The sequence below is a fragment of the Callorhinus ursinus genome, unplaced genomic scaffold (genome assembly GCF_003265705.2).
Source record: "Callorhinus ursinus isolate GAN/ISIS: 27379988/994484 unplaced genomic scaffold, GSC_fseal_2.0 scaffold53, whole genome shotgun sequence".
Taxonomy (NCBI): domain Eukaryota; kingdom Metazoa; phylum Chordata; class Mammalia; order Carnivora; family Otariidae; genus Callorhinus; species Callorhinus ursinus.
In genome coordinates this window covers 9107165-9122054 of record NW_027397115.1, presented here as the reverse complement: position 1 = coordinate 9122054, position 14890 = coordinate 9107165, and the positions used below count along the sequence as shown (strand labels likewise).

General features: G+C 48.5%; 1 protein-coding gene across 4 annotated transcripts in view; it reads right to left on the bottom strand.

The window, feature by feature from the left end:
- The window catches only part of KCNB1 (potassium voltage-gated channel subfamily B member 1), a 103754-nt gene that overhangs the window by 2435 nt on the left and 86429 nt on the right, over positions 1-14890 (bottom strand). For 2 of the 4 annotated variants that reach the window (XM_073883924.1, XM_073883925.1), the window contains exon 3: positions 5368-12612. In XM_073883924.1, coding sequence (XP_073740025.1) covers positions 10603-12612 — 2010 coding nt within the window. In that variant the 3' untranslated portion in view covers positions 5368-10602. Of the gene's footprint in view, positions 1-293; positions 391-5367; positions 12613-14890 lie in introns of those variants that run through there. The other 2 variants (XR_012375589.1, XR_012375588.1) reach the window with 2 other exon arrangements.

Here is a 14890-nt window from a genome sequence, read left to right as displayed (position 1 = left end):
CTGAGAAGTCAGATGTAATTCTTATCTTTGGTCCTTTATAGGTGAGGTGTTTTTTCCTCTGGATTCTTCAGGATTTTTTTCTTATCTTTGATTTTTCTCTAGTTTGAAAATGACATGGCTGGTGGAGTTATTTTGGGGAAATTTATGCTTCTTGGTGCTTCTTGGATCTGTGATTTGGTCTGACATTAAGTTTTGGAAATTCTCAGTGATTATCATTTCAAATATTTCTTCTGTTCCTTTCTCTCTTCTCTTTCCGGTAGTCCCCTTAGGCAGATGTCACACCTTTTATAGTTGTCCCACAGTCCTTGGATCTTCTGTTTCTTTCAGTCTTCGTTCTCTTTGCTTTTAAGTTTTTGAATTTATGCTCTACTGGAGGGAGGAATTTATGATCTATTGGAGGGAGGTAAACAATAAAATATAGTGTGTCAGAGATGGTGTGATGGAGAACAATAAAGCAGAAGGGGACAGATTGTGAGAGGTATGTGTGTGGGGGGAGGGGAGGTTGCCATTATAACCAGGATTATCAGATAAAGGGGATGCTGAGAAGGTGACACCTGAAGGTGGTGAGGGAATGAGCCATGTGGCTAGCCTGGAAAAGATGTTCCAGGCATAGGGGACAGCCAGTGCAAAGGCCCTGGGGTGGAAGTGTGCTTGGTGTATTGGAAAATAGAATGGTGGCCAATGTGTCTGAAGGGGAGTGAGGGAAGGGGAGAGTAATAAGACAGGAGATCCAAGAGGATTGAGGGGTCAGGGAGGGGGCTGGAAAGAGGCAGCATCATCAGGTGAGTCCACTTTGGTCGTGTTTGAGGAACAGCAAGGAGGCCAGTGACAATGGAGCCAAACATCCTTAGGGGAGAGCAGGGCGGGTGGGGTGTGGGGAGTGAAATCAAAGGGACAGGTGGGGCCAGGGGGTGTATGGCCTTGCAGACAGCACCAAGGACTTTGGATTTTATTCAAAATGTGCTGAGAAGCCTCTGGAACGTTTTGACAGCGAAGTGACATGATCAGACTGACAGTTTGACAGGATCCCTCCAGCCACTGCGCTGAGAAGGGCTTGAACGCGATCGAGGGTGGAGGCGGGGAGCCTGGTCTGGAGGTCGGTGCAATCATGAGGCGGTACCAATGACGCCGTGGCCCCGAGCTGCGGAGGCTCGGGGGCGAGCAGCACAGACTCCAGATCTATTTTGGAGGCAGAGCCCACAGGAACCGCTGACAGGCCATTCATTTCAGCACTGTTTGTTATCACAAAAGTTTGGAAGCAACCTTAATGCTCAGCTGTAGGAGACTAGCAATTACTGTGTACAATAGAACACAACACAGGCTCCCGAGAGACTGAGGAAGCTCTTCGTGCACTAATACAGAAATACAGAATGATTTTCAAGATATATGAAATGACAAAAGCAATCTGCAGAGCCGTGTTTATGGTGTGTTACTCTTTGTATGGGTAAAATAAAAAAAAAACAAACAAAGCAAAACACACAGACAGACAGATACACACATGGTCCTTGGATATTCTGTTCTGGGGTTTTTTGTTTTGTTTTTTTTTTCAGTCTTTATTCCCTTTGCTTTCCAGTTTTTGAATTCATGTTCTCTTGGAGGCAGGAATTTACTTTCTATTGAAGGGAGGTCAACAATAAACAAAATACATAAATAAAATAGAGTGTGTCAGAGGTGGTGTTATGGAGAACAATAAAGCAGAGAAGGGGGACGGATCTCCAGAGTCGCGTGTGCAACTCTCGTAGGCACCGTGAGACATTTTGATGAGAGAGAGGTAGTGAGGCCAAGAATGCCCGGGTACAGTTGACATGAGAGCCAAATAACCAGAATTTGGGCTTTGGTCCGTGAACACAGCACGGGGGGCGGGGCAGGGGGGTGTTACCCCTGCTTGCATATCGGGGCGCCAAGCCGGTTACATTTTCAGACCCTCTCTCTTACAGGTGGAGAAAAAGCTAGTGCTGCCCCTCCAGGTCCCCAGTTAACCCCCCCCAGACCTTCACATCCCCATTTCCCTGTGCCCTCCAGAAAATAATACAAACTCCACCAAGCTCTTTTTCTCCATACCTTTTTATTGAACTGTGCATACTTCATTAAAGGACCATTTGCTTAGAAATTCTTGAACGTTTGGACATATTTTACAGGACAGGACAGCAGCTGGAGGTCACAATTTCATCTCATCACATGCATAAAAAGACACAGGTTTTTTGTCGTTTGGTTTCTGTGTGTATGTGGTGTGTGTGTGTGTGTGTGTGTGTGTGTGTGCGTGTGTGCATGCACGTGCATACACACACACAATGCTCATTTTCACTTTTACAGGAAGGACTAGAGACATCAACTGACCAGAGATGAACAGGACCCACAAATGTGACCCCGAGAAAAGAGTGGCTAAGGACATTGGTCATTTATGGCTAATGTGATTGGCTTGGCCCCCATCATGGGTGGGGTGATCAGAATGGCTTTGCTGGCAGAAAAGCCTCAGCCTCACACCATGGTTCCTGGGAGAGACAGAGGGTCTTAGAGCTAATGGAATTGGGGCAACATGCTACCTTGGGGGACACTGGGGCTCAGAAAAAAGGAAGACCATTGGCTCTCAAAGTTGGAGGGAAGGTTGGCCCTCTTTTCCAGCTGGACTCCCCTGGCTCAGGGAATGCAATCCAGTTTCCAGATGTCAGCTCCCAAATTCCTGCCCCCAGCAAATCCCTTCTTTGTGAGCTAAACTAGAACATGAGGCTGAAAATGCAGGGTAGGAGAGTAGGAAGGAGCCTGGGGCTCCCTGTGGGGCCCCTCGAAGCGTCGCTCTGAGCAGACTGAGGACCTTAGGGCAGACAAGTGTCAAATTTGGACATCATCTTGGCCCCCAGTTGAGTCAAAGCCCGAATGGCACTGGTGGGGCTTACAGGCTCTAATGGGAGGGTCCCTCATTTCTCCTTCCTTCCCAGTTAGCACTACCTCAAGCCAGGCAAGAACTGCTAAACTCCTGTATTCACTCACTCACAAGCCAATCATTTACACATTCACTCACTCAAAAGAACACAGGTTGGGTGCCCACTATGTGCCATGGGCATACAATGGGGGATAACCCCGAGTTCCTGGCACCTAAAATGATGTTGCCAGCCCTTGGCCTTGGACTGAAGCCTGGATAGGTCTGGAGAGCAAACAGGGCAGCTGCCCCCAGCCCAGCAGCTGCTGATCTTCCTCTTCCCCACCCATTAGGCACATGGAGCTTCAATGTCAAGCCTATCTAAGGGAGAGCCCAAAACCCTAGTGAAGACCAGGGGGCCACAAGCCAAAGCCATGGAGAAGTCTGAATCTCTTGGGCATCTTCTCCTGTGCTTCCCTCCTTGTTTTCCAAACCTGGATTAGTTCAGGGAGGCAAGAAGTGTGGGATGATCCATGCAAGACCCTTGAGAGCATCTTAATGAGACAGAATTGGGAGTGTCCTTCATTTTCCAGAATATGTCATGCCATTGTAGCCACTAATTTGAGATATTTCTGCAGGACAGAGCCTCTAAGGGGGGATCTTGCGAACTGGATTTTTGTTTCACTGTGTTTTTGGGGGATAGTAGCTGCTCAGTCTATCCATGCAATCCTATCGTCCTGCCTCACTTCATAATAAAACCACCTACAACTGCCTGGACTTGGGGTCGCCCTGAGGATGAAGCCCCACCCCCTCCAATCCCACTATACACAATTAGGGGGAGGGGGATTTTAAATCCTCTTGTGTCAGATGCTCTCCTTGGAGGATGCAGTATCCAGACCACTCGGGAAGGGGCTATAGATGTGGAAGACTGGGCAGCCGAAGCCTTGTTTGGCTCTAAAATTGGATTCCAGCTGCCTCTCTCTTTTGGTCGTTCTGGACTTACTTCATTGGGTGGGGCTTTTCCAATGTCTTGAATGGGATTTTTCTGTTTTATTTGCCAGAAGAAAAAAAAAAAGCCCTTTTGGAATGGTGCCATTTGCTACTGCCTGGGCAGTTCGATGGCTGGCTAGTGGATAAAGATAATTGCATCTCTTGTACAGAAAGCCTCAGGCCTAGGAGGGCACAGGGTCTGGGCAGAAGAGCTGAAGCACCATGAGATGACCAGCCAGAGTTGGGACTGTTCCTTGGCTGGTCTGGGGAGGGTAGCATAAGCCTCATCCCACCCAGTGTGGTGCCTGTGAGGGCACTGGGGATGGGTTAGATGAGAGATTGGCAGGGTCATTAAAATTGCCCAAGATAGGAAGCAGAGGGGAAGCAGGGTATCCTGCTGCCACTTCCATCCCTGGCACCCCCCACGGAAAACTCCAAATCCTAGAATTTGAGTTCCTGCTCGCTGTCCTCCCTGCTTTTGCCTCAATGCCTTGAGCCTGCGCCCAGATGTCCAAACCACATACACACGTCCCTGGGGGAGGGGGGGGGATTTCCCTGGTTGTTCAGTCCAGTGGCCATGCAATGTGAGGGTCCCTCTGCAACATCCATTTTGTGCATCATCTAGCTTCTTTTTAAGCAGCTCATTCACCAACCAGGCACCGAATTCCATGGTGAGGCAGCCCCGCCCATGAGAATCACTTCCTTAATTTGAGCTGAAATTGACCACTTTGTTCCTCTCAGGCAAGAGAGGCTTTCGGAGACTCACTTGCAGCCATCCTGCAGGCATATGGTTTCTTCTTCAGGAGAACGGCCCCTTTCCCCATCCTGGCCAGCCTTTAGAAGATCTTTTCAGGATCTTTGCAGAGAGGAATGGAGAGTTAGAACTGGAGGGGAAAAAAAGACGAGGGACCGCTAGATTCACCAGAGCCCCTTCCGAATCCATTTCTTTAAGTTGGCATTTGGGGACGTTCAGGAGAAATTCCAGGTTAAGACAAAAGCAGGGGCAGTGGATAGAAACCCAAACTTCCCAGTCTCTCTCTCTCTAGATGAAATCAGCCACAGAATAGAGTTATTTGCTTATCTGGGCATCAAACCTGGCAAACTACTGGGAGACAATTTTGTTTTGTTCTTGTGCAAAAGTTTTTTAAAAATCTAGTCTGAAGCTGATAGGGAGGCAGGTGGGGTATGAACACCTAGACATGAACGCAAGTCTGAAATCATCTGGCCTTTCTTCATCTTCCTGCATGAGTTGAAGAGTGGAGAATCACTTTCTGCTGAAGATTCTGCTTCATGAGATGTCCTCTGCCCACCTGAGGCTGAAAGCTGCCTAGTGGAATTAAGCAGGACAGTCCAGAAATTCCCCAGGGCCTGGATAGGTATAGCTGGATAAACACCATTGCCCTCGCCACAAGTCTCTGGTGCTATGGAGCCAGGCAGCTGGGAAAGGAGGGGGAGATGCAATGGCACATTCTAGGGGACACATCTTCTCAGGGTTTGGCTGCAAGCTTGTCTACTATGGGTTTGTTTTTTTTTTTTTTTTTTTTGGTGAGGATGCTGCAAGTGGATTAAAATGAGGAACAGTTAAGAAGTTGATGAGATCCGAGGCCCAGTATGTTCTCTGAGGTTCGCAAGAACCTGAAAATGCTCTGGCCTTCGGATCCAATTGATGTTACAGGGGAGTGGGTCGCAGGACATGGTAACAGGTCAGCCAAGAGGGTGCTTGGGTGTGTTCTGGACCTCAGCAGGAGGTTTGCTTGCGTGAGATTGGCCCTCCCAAGATCTCCGGGGATGAGAAAATTCAGCCTCTTCAAAATGCCATCGGGGTGGGGGAGGAGGAGCTGAACCAGCCCACATGCCATTCTGATTTTGAGGGCCATCCGTAGCCCTCCTTCTCCTGGTCTTACTCCTGCCTCCGTGCCCTGGAATCTTAAGAACAATAAATAGGAGAAACACACAGAACGAGGAAATTACAGTGTCCACAGACTCTAGGTCAAGTGTCAGGAAATGCCTGCATGAGGAAGTCAGAGCCCGAAGTCTTTCCCCACCCCCCCCAGAAAGTCAGGTCCAAAAGGAAGAAAGAGAACCCAAGGGGCAATGGGAGGAAATGAAAAAGACCAGAAAATATCAGCTATGATAATGACCAACCATAAAACTCCTAAGATGTTATTCTATATTACAAAACGGCAATGAGACTGAATGGCCCTATTACAAATTTGCTAACCACACACATATACCTATATACTTTTTATCTGAACAGAAAAATAGACTACTCTGAGATATGTGGATATCCTACGATATAGCCCTGCATCGGATACTTCTAGAGCCAGAAACATGGCAACAGAAAATGCAGAGGTAATTTTTATTCTGGGGGGGCATAGCCAGGCTGGTTTGGGTCCCCCTGGCTGAGTGAAAGCATTTGCATGCTGTCATATAGGTGGTGAGAAACCGGAAACAGGGGAAACTTGAGCTCAGGGCTGGAGGCTCTCCCCTGTCCCGCTGGGAGGAGGGGGGGGGCCGCAGAGCTGACTCCTTCTTTCTTCCTGCCACTGGAAAAGGATCTCCCAAAGGCTCCCTCTCCCAAAGGATCATGCCCTAGAGTCATATCACTTCAGTCTCATTGGATTCAAAATTACCTAACAGGAGGCTGAAGCCTGGGGTTATGTTACTGGGGACTACTTGGCAGAGAAATAAGGAAAGGGAGGTGAGGCAGAGAGAAAGAGAGAGAGAGAGAGAGAGAGAGAGAGAGAGAGAGAGACCTGGCTCTAGGGAATCTTGTCCATGGTGAAGTTTCAATTTCCCCTTGTCCGTGGACTAGACACTCCAGCCGTGACTTGGAGCAAGAGAGCAAGACAGAAATGTACAATAGTTACAAACATCAATACATCACAGTTTTAAAGAAGAGAATACTGTTGTTGTTTTTCTCCTCAGAAGAGTGGGTCTCATTAGGAGAAAGGTCAGGGGTGAAGCTACAGTCACTGAGACGTGGTAGAGGAGAGCTGGTCATCAGTTTGGCAAAGTTTGTTGTCACCAGCACTACTCGGGGGCAAGCCGGGGGAGTTGAAAGGAAAGGCCTCCTCAGAATTTTGCTGTTCCCCAGTCTTCGTCCTTCTTGATCCCCAGTGCTTTTAGAGAAAGGGACTTCATGGAGACAAATGTTCTGTCCTCTTTTATTCTTTCCCCATTAAGTGTGCTTAAGATAAAATTCCTAAAGAAGGCACTGAGAAATCTACTGCACCGAAGTCCTGTTGTTTTTCTTACCCCAAAGATTAAAAAAAAAAAAAAAAAAAGTGAAAAAGCCGACTCCTCCAGAGCTCGCCCACCTCTCTCCACAGGTCGCAGACTACCCCGATCACACGGGGACCTGGTCCCTAGCCCTTACTGATAATGGTGGAAGTTGGAAGCCAAGGTCTGCTGGGTTCTTGACGAGTTTCACCAAATTCACCAAAGGGACCAGGCCTTCACCCGCTCCAGCCCCTAGTTTGGTTTCTTTGGGTTGACTTGTTTTGTTTGTTTGTTTGTTTGTTTCCCATTTTCATTGGTTCAGGAATGGGTGGGACATGGATCACCGAGTTAAAGTGGTATTTGCCTCCAAACCATGCTTTCCTCTCCTCTATGAGGATCTGTCAAGGTCAGCTTCTCAGTGGAGACTCTTAGGTAGATTTCCCAGTGCATGTACACAGGTATAGGTAGGGGTGTACACATATTAAAAATTGGGGTATGTTCATTTTTGGCAGGTGGGGCCTGGGAAAACTTACGATACTCTATTTTGAGTTGGGCACAGGATAAAAGCTATATTCCCACAATACATACACAAGTGAAAGAAAAAAACAAAACAAAATGCAATACTTTCTAAGCATAGTATATGCTGAGTTTCAATTATTCTGTTTCTATAAGAACTCTATAGGACTCTGGCTAGTAAGCCTGAAAAGGTAGGTTCTTAATGATACTTCTGAATTCGTCCTTCAAAAGTGACTCCATAAAATGCTACTTTAAGGTCAGACAAACTACATGGGGAAGGGAGGGCCAGGTCCTGTGTGACCACACAAGGCAGAAAGGGCCTTTGGTTACAAGGAGAGTTGCACCAATTGGTTATTAGTTTAAAAGAAAGAAAGAAGTCATATCCAATCTGTACACTTCTCATCTGCTTCAACCAACAAATGAAATGCCTTGATTTGAAGAAGGGGTGGTAAGTTCCTTCTCGCTATATATGGCTATATTTAAACATGTTCACTTTCCTGATATGTAAAATAGACTCTATTATTATTATTAATTTTTACAGATAGCATCAGCTCTAAAAATATCTGAATCGGAAATCACAACTATTTACTTTTATCAAAAAGCATTTGTTTTCCCTGAATTTTCACGTTTGTGCTGACGGCCGACGGAAATGGTGATAAAAACAAGGAAGAGACACGTGAGCTGACATGGCCCAGGGACAACTGTCCAGCGGCCGCTCCTCAGGAGGCCCCCAGCCCGCACTGTGTGCCCCAAAAAGGGCTCAGGGCCACTGCTGCCTCCTCTCTCTGGCGTGCCGCCAGCACAGGATGACCTCACACTTTCCCTGCCCCTTTGCCATTGCTGCCAGGGTGCTCTGAAGATACTTCGGAGCGTCAGGATACTTCGGCATCGTTTTGTTGGGTAATATGGCAAAGAACAGGACTGCACCTTCTTGAAGGGATCCACAGTCCTCGGAGACGCTGAGAAGCAATATGAACCAGGTACGGATTCAGCAGAGAACAGGTGTTTGTAAGGGCGGTGGAATGACTCTGTGTCATCATACCTGTGACAGGTGGTTCAACCTCATGCCACTGTTTGGAGGGCAGGCGGAACAACTCCGTGATATTTGTGAACTGACAGATGGATTCGTGCCATTATACTAACAGGCAGACCAGTAACACCTTGTATGAAGGACTGGCGAACCATGCCATGTTTGTTCCATCAGGAAGACGTATGCCTGTCACTGGATTGTGGATTGGCAGATCTACACTACTGTACGTGGGGCATCATCCATCAATGTTGTATTAAGAGAATGACATCGGTCCATTGTACTAAAGACAGGCAGATCAATGACAAGTCATCTTTACTGACAGATGGGCCAACAGCATGGCATCATGCTAACCAGTGGCTCAACCCAATGTTTCTGAACCGAGGAATGGCCAACAACTCCATCCTGTTGGACCCAATTCATGCAGGCCAACGCCAGGTCGTCAAACTAGAACAGGAAGACCAACACCAAGAAATACACCAGAACCGTTCACAATGCACACAAATACTTATTGCTTTTGTCTGTACTGGCTGCATTGATGGCTGCAGGAAGGAGAGCTGAGTTTTAGTACAGACAGTGACACTGAAAACACACCAACAGCTGGTTGACAAGAAAGAGAACAGAGTAAACACCCAATGCCCACCGTCTACTGTATTCTTCTGAGATGTGCATGCTTCCGGTACACGTGACTCTGTGAGAGGCCCCGCTCAAGGGCTCAAGTACCCTTCCTTGCAAGGGACCTAATGGGAAGCGTCAGAGGGGCAGGGAAGGAGCCCACAGACTTTGACATGGCAGACAGCAATACCAGCACAATATCCCCCACCGTGGCTGGACACAGGCATGTACCAACAACCCAACTGTAGTCCCGAAAAGTGGCCCACGGGAAATAGTGCTTGTTTTAAAGTGCAAGATGTTGACACTGTCCCTGGTAGAACCTATTTTTGAAAAACATAAAGTGCTTTTTATTTTAACTTTTTTTTAAAACTTGAATACCACAGGAAACAAAAAAGAATTTCTATTATAGTAGATGCTTTCCCTGCTGCAGCAGGAAGTATTCAAAAGTCTGAATTGGGCATTTCAATTGGGGATTTCTTTTTTCCTTCCATTTTTGCAGGTAAAAAAAAAAATCAGATTTTATTCTGTTCTTCAGTAACATACAGTCTCTTTGAATAAGCTATTTCTTTTGCATATTTGACACTTGCATATCTTTTGAGTCTACACTAGTGATGTACAGAAAGTGTTTTCCTTCTAACAACCCTAAAGCAATGCTCACCGTTCATACTGTTGGCTGAGTGCCTGCCGTCTGAACCCTTCCCAGATTGCCAGGGGGCAATTAGAATCAAGTACAAGTGGTGCAACTCACCCTGATGATATCTCAAAATAAAATCTCAGGTACTATGGAACACTGAAGTCAATGAAGACATTTGAGTAAGGGTTTTGCGCTGGGATCGTGGCTGATGGTGTGGAAATTTCCCCATGACACGAGTATCCTCTGTAGCTTTCTAACAGTGGGATCCATCCAGGAGGTGATGGACAGGAGTTCCAGGAGGTGGCCAGGTAACACCCAAAACCAAATTGGTCAACCCAGCCACTTGTTCCGGCATCCTTCTCCAGCTGAAGCCTGGAGGGATCGAGATGCTGCCCTCCCCCCGGAGGCTGTGATGGAGAGCCATGACAGACGAGTGGGGAGGAGGTGGCCTTGGTTAGGTCCAGCATGTGGTAGTGGTGGCTGTGAGTTCTGCCCATGTCATCTCCCAAAGAGGGCAGTGGACTTGGTACAAGGAGACGCCACATCCTGTGGCTTGGCCGACTTCATTCGGTCATACCTGTCATGGCTCTCAAGGCCCTAGGGAGCCTCCCCTGGAGTTTCGCTTCTGTCTGGGGGCTTTGCAGAGCCTTTCTGAGTTCGTGCGGAAAAGCTCTGCGGCAGGGAAGCTGAACGGCACACCTCTCAGGTCTTGCCACAAGTCTCTGTTGCAGGTGGGGTAGCTCAGATGCTCTGATCCCGTGTGCTTCCATGGGCTCCTCCTCCCGGCAACACGCGGACGTCGGGGGAGATGTGGTTCTCGAGTTTGCACTTTTCCTGGCCACTGGGGCCTTTTCCAGTCAATGCCTCTGTTGAGTAAATACAGTTCTGCCTTAAGAACTTAGGGGAGGTGGGTAAGGGGGAGCTTTCAAAGTGGTTCTTCTCTGATCTTGTCCCGACGCTGAACTTGGGACTGGTGCTCATGTGGACGCTCTTGGGAGGGCTGGAATCTACACTGTAGAGCACCTGCCCCTCATCATCTGTGTCCGCATCAATGTACTGGTGGACACCTGCTTCGAAGTTGAATGCTATTGCTGTGTGTTTCTCAGGTGATCGGGGGGGCGTCCTAGCACTTGCTGTGGTGTAGATGGAGGACTCTGGACTCAGTACAGGCCTGTCCAAGAGTGTGGCACACTCCAGTCCAGCGACAGCAGCTGCAGCGCCCCCCCGATTCCTAAGAGGGTCGTGGTACATCCCCAGAACAGGGACTAATGGACTGGAATCCCCCTCCACGAAGTTGACTTTAAGTGCTCGGAGCTTCAGGGGGTTGTTCGTCTTCAGAGAACTCTTGGGGCTCTCAATGAAGAAGGTAGAGCGATGGCTAGCATCAGGGGTGGGATTGGCCTCCACAAATCTACCACCACTGGCACCCAGAGCTCCCCGCCAGCCCATCTCTGGGGCCATGCTGCCCCCAGTCTTGCTGGGAAGTGATGCCAAAGGGCTGTGGGAGAATCTGGTGGCTTCGGGGAAGTCTGTGGCACAGCTAATGAAGCTATCGATGCTTGACATGCTTCGCATGTCTATGACCCCTTCTGTACGCGTGGGCAGAGGGGCTACAGGGCTGGGGATACTCTCCATTTCAAGTTCTTCCTTTGGTTTGCTCTGTGTTGTTGACTCCTTGGTATTGAGGATGGGTTGAGATTGGGTCTTGGCCATCTTATTGTACATGTCTTCCAACTGCTGGACATTCAGGTGCTGAGGACTAGAAGATGATCTGGCCTTCTCAGGGGATCCCTGCTCCTTGGTTTCAAAGGACTTACTTGAGCTAGTTTCAGACAGTGTCCTCTTTGTCCATTTCCATTTGTTGGGAGACAAGTGATTATCTTGCACTTTGTCCTTCTTACTCATATTGTCTCCATTTTTCTCAACCACGATGTCCATCATCTCGATGCTCCGGGCAAAAGCATCTTTCATGTTCATGGACACGATGCTGCCATTCCTCTTGGCTCTCTCCAGAGCCTCTCTCCGCTTGATTGCTTTCTCCTGCCTCTTCTGCTCCTTGTAGAACTCAGAGAAGTTATTGACAATGATGGGGATGGGAAGAGCAATCACCAGGACCCCTGCAATGCAGCAGAGCCCCCCAACAATCTTCCCCAGGAGAGTCTTGGGGTAGATGTCTCCATACCCAACGGTCGTCATGGTGATGGTGGCCCACCAGAAAGAGGCTGGGATGCTTTTGAACTTGGTGTCATCCTCATCCTTCTCAGCAAAGAAGACAAGGCTGGAGAAGATCATGATGCCCATGGCGAGGAAGAGGATGAGCAAGCCGAGCTCATTGTAGCTCCTCCGCAGGGTGAAGCCCAAGGACTGGAGGCCGGTGGAGTGGCGTGCGAGCTTAAGGATGCGGAGGATACGCATGATGCGGAATATCTGGACCACACGACGGACGTTCTGGAACTGCAGCACACTCTTGTTGGATTCGGTGAGGAAGATGGTGACATAGTATGGCAAGATGGCCAACAAGTCAATGGCATTGAGTGGGCCCTTGAAGAACTTCCACTTCTTGGGTGAGGACAGGAACCGCAGCAGGTACTCCATGGTGAACCATGCAATGCACACGGCCTCCACATGGGCCAGCTGGGGGTTGTCTGTGGTCTGGCCGAACTCGTCCAGGCTCTGCAGCTCGGGCAGCGTGTTGAGTGACAGGGCAATGGTGGAGAGGACGATGAACATGATGGAAATTATGGCAAGGATCTGCAAGGAGAAGAGAGTGGGATTTAGTTACCAACCACCCATAGGATGATCATCCTAACAACCGTGCGTCCGCAGAATGCTCCTCAACATTCAAGAGCATTTTCACATCTCAACAGTCATCTAATGCCTGGATGTTTGAGCTAAAAAGATCATTTATTTGAATCCATTTGTTGTACAGATGTACAAACCAAAGCCCAGAGACTGCAATGATTTAAAGCTAATTATTCCAGCCTCGGGGCGGCGGGGCGGGGGGAGTCAGCAGTGAGGACACAGGAGATCTGAAAGAGGGTATGGGGGCGGCAATTTAGAGCCTGGGCTCTGGTGTCAGGCTGTTTTGGGTTCGAATCCCAGCTCTGCCATTTTCTTACCTTGAGCCAGTTGTTTACTCTAAGCCTCATTTTCCTCATCTGCAAAATGGGATGGTAAATAAATGTCTACCTCAGAGAGCTGCTACAAGGGGTAAATGCATTAACACGTGCAAGGCATTTAGGAGAGCTTCCAGCTGTGCACACAGAGTGTCTGATGAACGCTAGCCGTCCTCACAGGGGAGGTCTCTCAGTCCACACCATCCCATCGGCCTAGCCCGCCCAGCCTCCGGGTAGTCCAGCTGGTCTTTGCTTCCTGCCCTGTCCCGAAATGGCCTGCTATATCCCATCGGCCAGTGCCCTTGCTGCCCGGGTGAGTTCGAGAGGCTTCCGTTTTTCTGTAATGAATCTCCACTCACCACATAGGGTTGTCAAGCCTACATTTTTACTCCGACCTCTCTCTTTGGGCCTCTCCTGCCACAGGTTCCCAAATGTCACACTTCTCCGGCTATACGTTTCCAACGAATCCTGTGTCCTTTAAACAAAAGCTTTTGGGGGCGCCTGGGTGGCTCAGTTGGTTAAGCAACTGCCTTCGGCTCAGGTCATGATCCCAGGGTCCTGGGACCGAGCCCCACATCGGGCTCCCTGCTCGGCGGGAAGCCTGCTTCTCCCTCTCCCACTCCCCCTGCTTGTGTTCCTGCTCTTGCTGTCTCTCTCTCTGTCAAATAAATAAATAAAATCTTAAAAAAATAATAAACAAAAGCTTTTGAGTTTTAATTCTTGATGTGCACTCATTGAAAAAGTAAAATTCCGTAATCACTTTATAAAAAGAAATATCCAATACATACAAAAGTAGATCAAATTTATGTATATTTACAAACCATAATCAGGTGAACGCCTGGGAACACACGACCCAGGTGAAGAAACAGTATGTGACAGTAATGCTAACATTTCCTGCAGGTCCTTCTCCACCCCGGGGTAACCACAATTTCTTCTCATCCCTTTTCTTTTCTGGAGAGTTTTTAATAGAGAGATATATGTCCCTAACAAATTGCTATTTTGTCTCGCTCAGGACTGACATCCCACTGTACGTGTTCTTTTGCTGCTTGTACTACTCTTCCCTCAGTAGTAAAACAACAACACACACTGCTCACCTCCATTTTAGCCTTGTCCTAAGAAATGACATTTGCAAAGATGCTGGTTTTGTGTGCTAGGGAAAGATGTGTTAAATCTTCATTAAAATAAGTACATGCTTATTCCGGCGGCATACTTTGGGAACTCCAGCCCCGAGTTCGAAGTGTGGGCTCTAGAGGTAGAATCCAGCTCTGCCATTTACTGGCTGGACGGCCTTGGCATTGAAACTTCCCTTGCCTCAGTTTCCTTACTTGCGAAATGGGGATATTCCAGTCATTCATAACTGGGGATGATTTTGAACCCCCAGGGGTCAAAATTTGACAAATGCCACAGAAATTTTTGGTTGTCACGACCTGGGGGGGAGGGATGCCCCTGGCAGCCAGTGGGTGGAGGCCAGGGATGCTGCTGAATCCTACCATGCACAGGACAGGCCTGCAACGAAGAATGATCTGTCTCAAAATGTCTATAGTACCAAGGTTGAGAAACCCTGGGGTATACCAGTAGCTAGCCCCTCATAAATCATAGTGTGGGGGACGAGGAGATTATACAGGCAGGGTTACCAGCACAGGGCTAAACACAGGGTGGCTCTGATTTTCTGGGGCAGGCAGCCAGGGCCTCGGGCAGAGCCCTGCAGGTTGCTGCTCTAGGTAGGCGCTGATCCCCAGCTAGGAGGAAGCCTGCTGGAGAAGGAGCAGATTCCTGGGGAGCCTGTTCCTTTAAGAGCTGGGCGGTCCCATTTCCCCCAGAGCCTGGCAAGGGAAGCCCGCTCCAGTTTCTAACTCCTAGACAACTCCAGGGAAGGCCCACATAATTGATGTTCTGCTGACAGAGGCATGAAT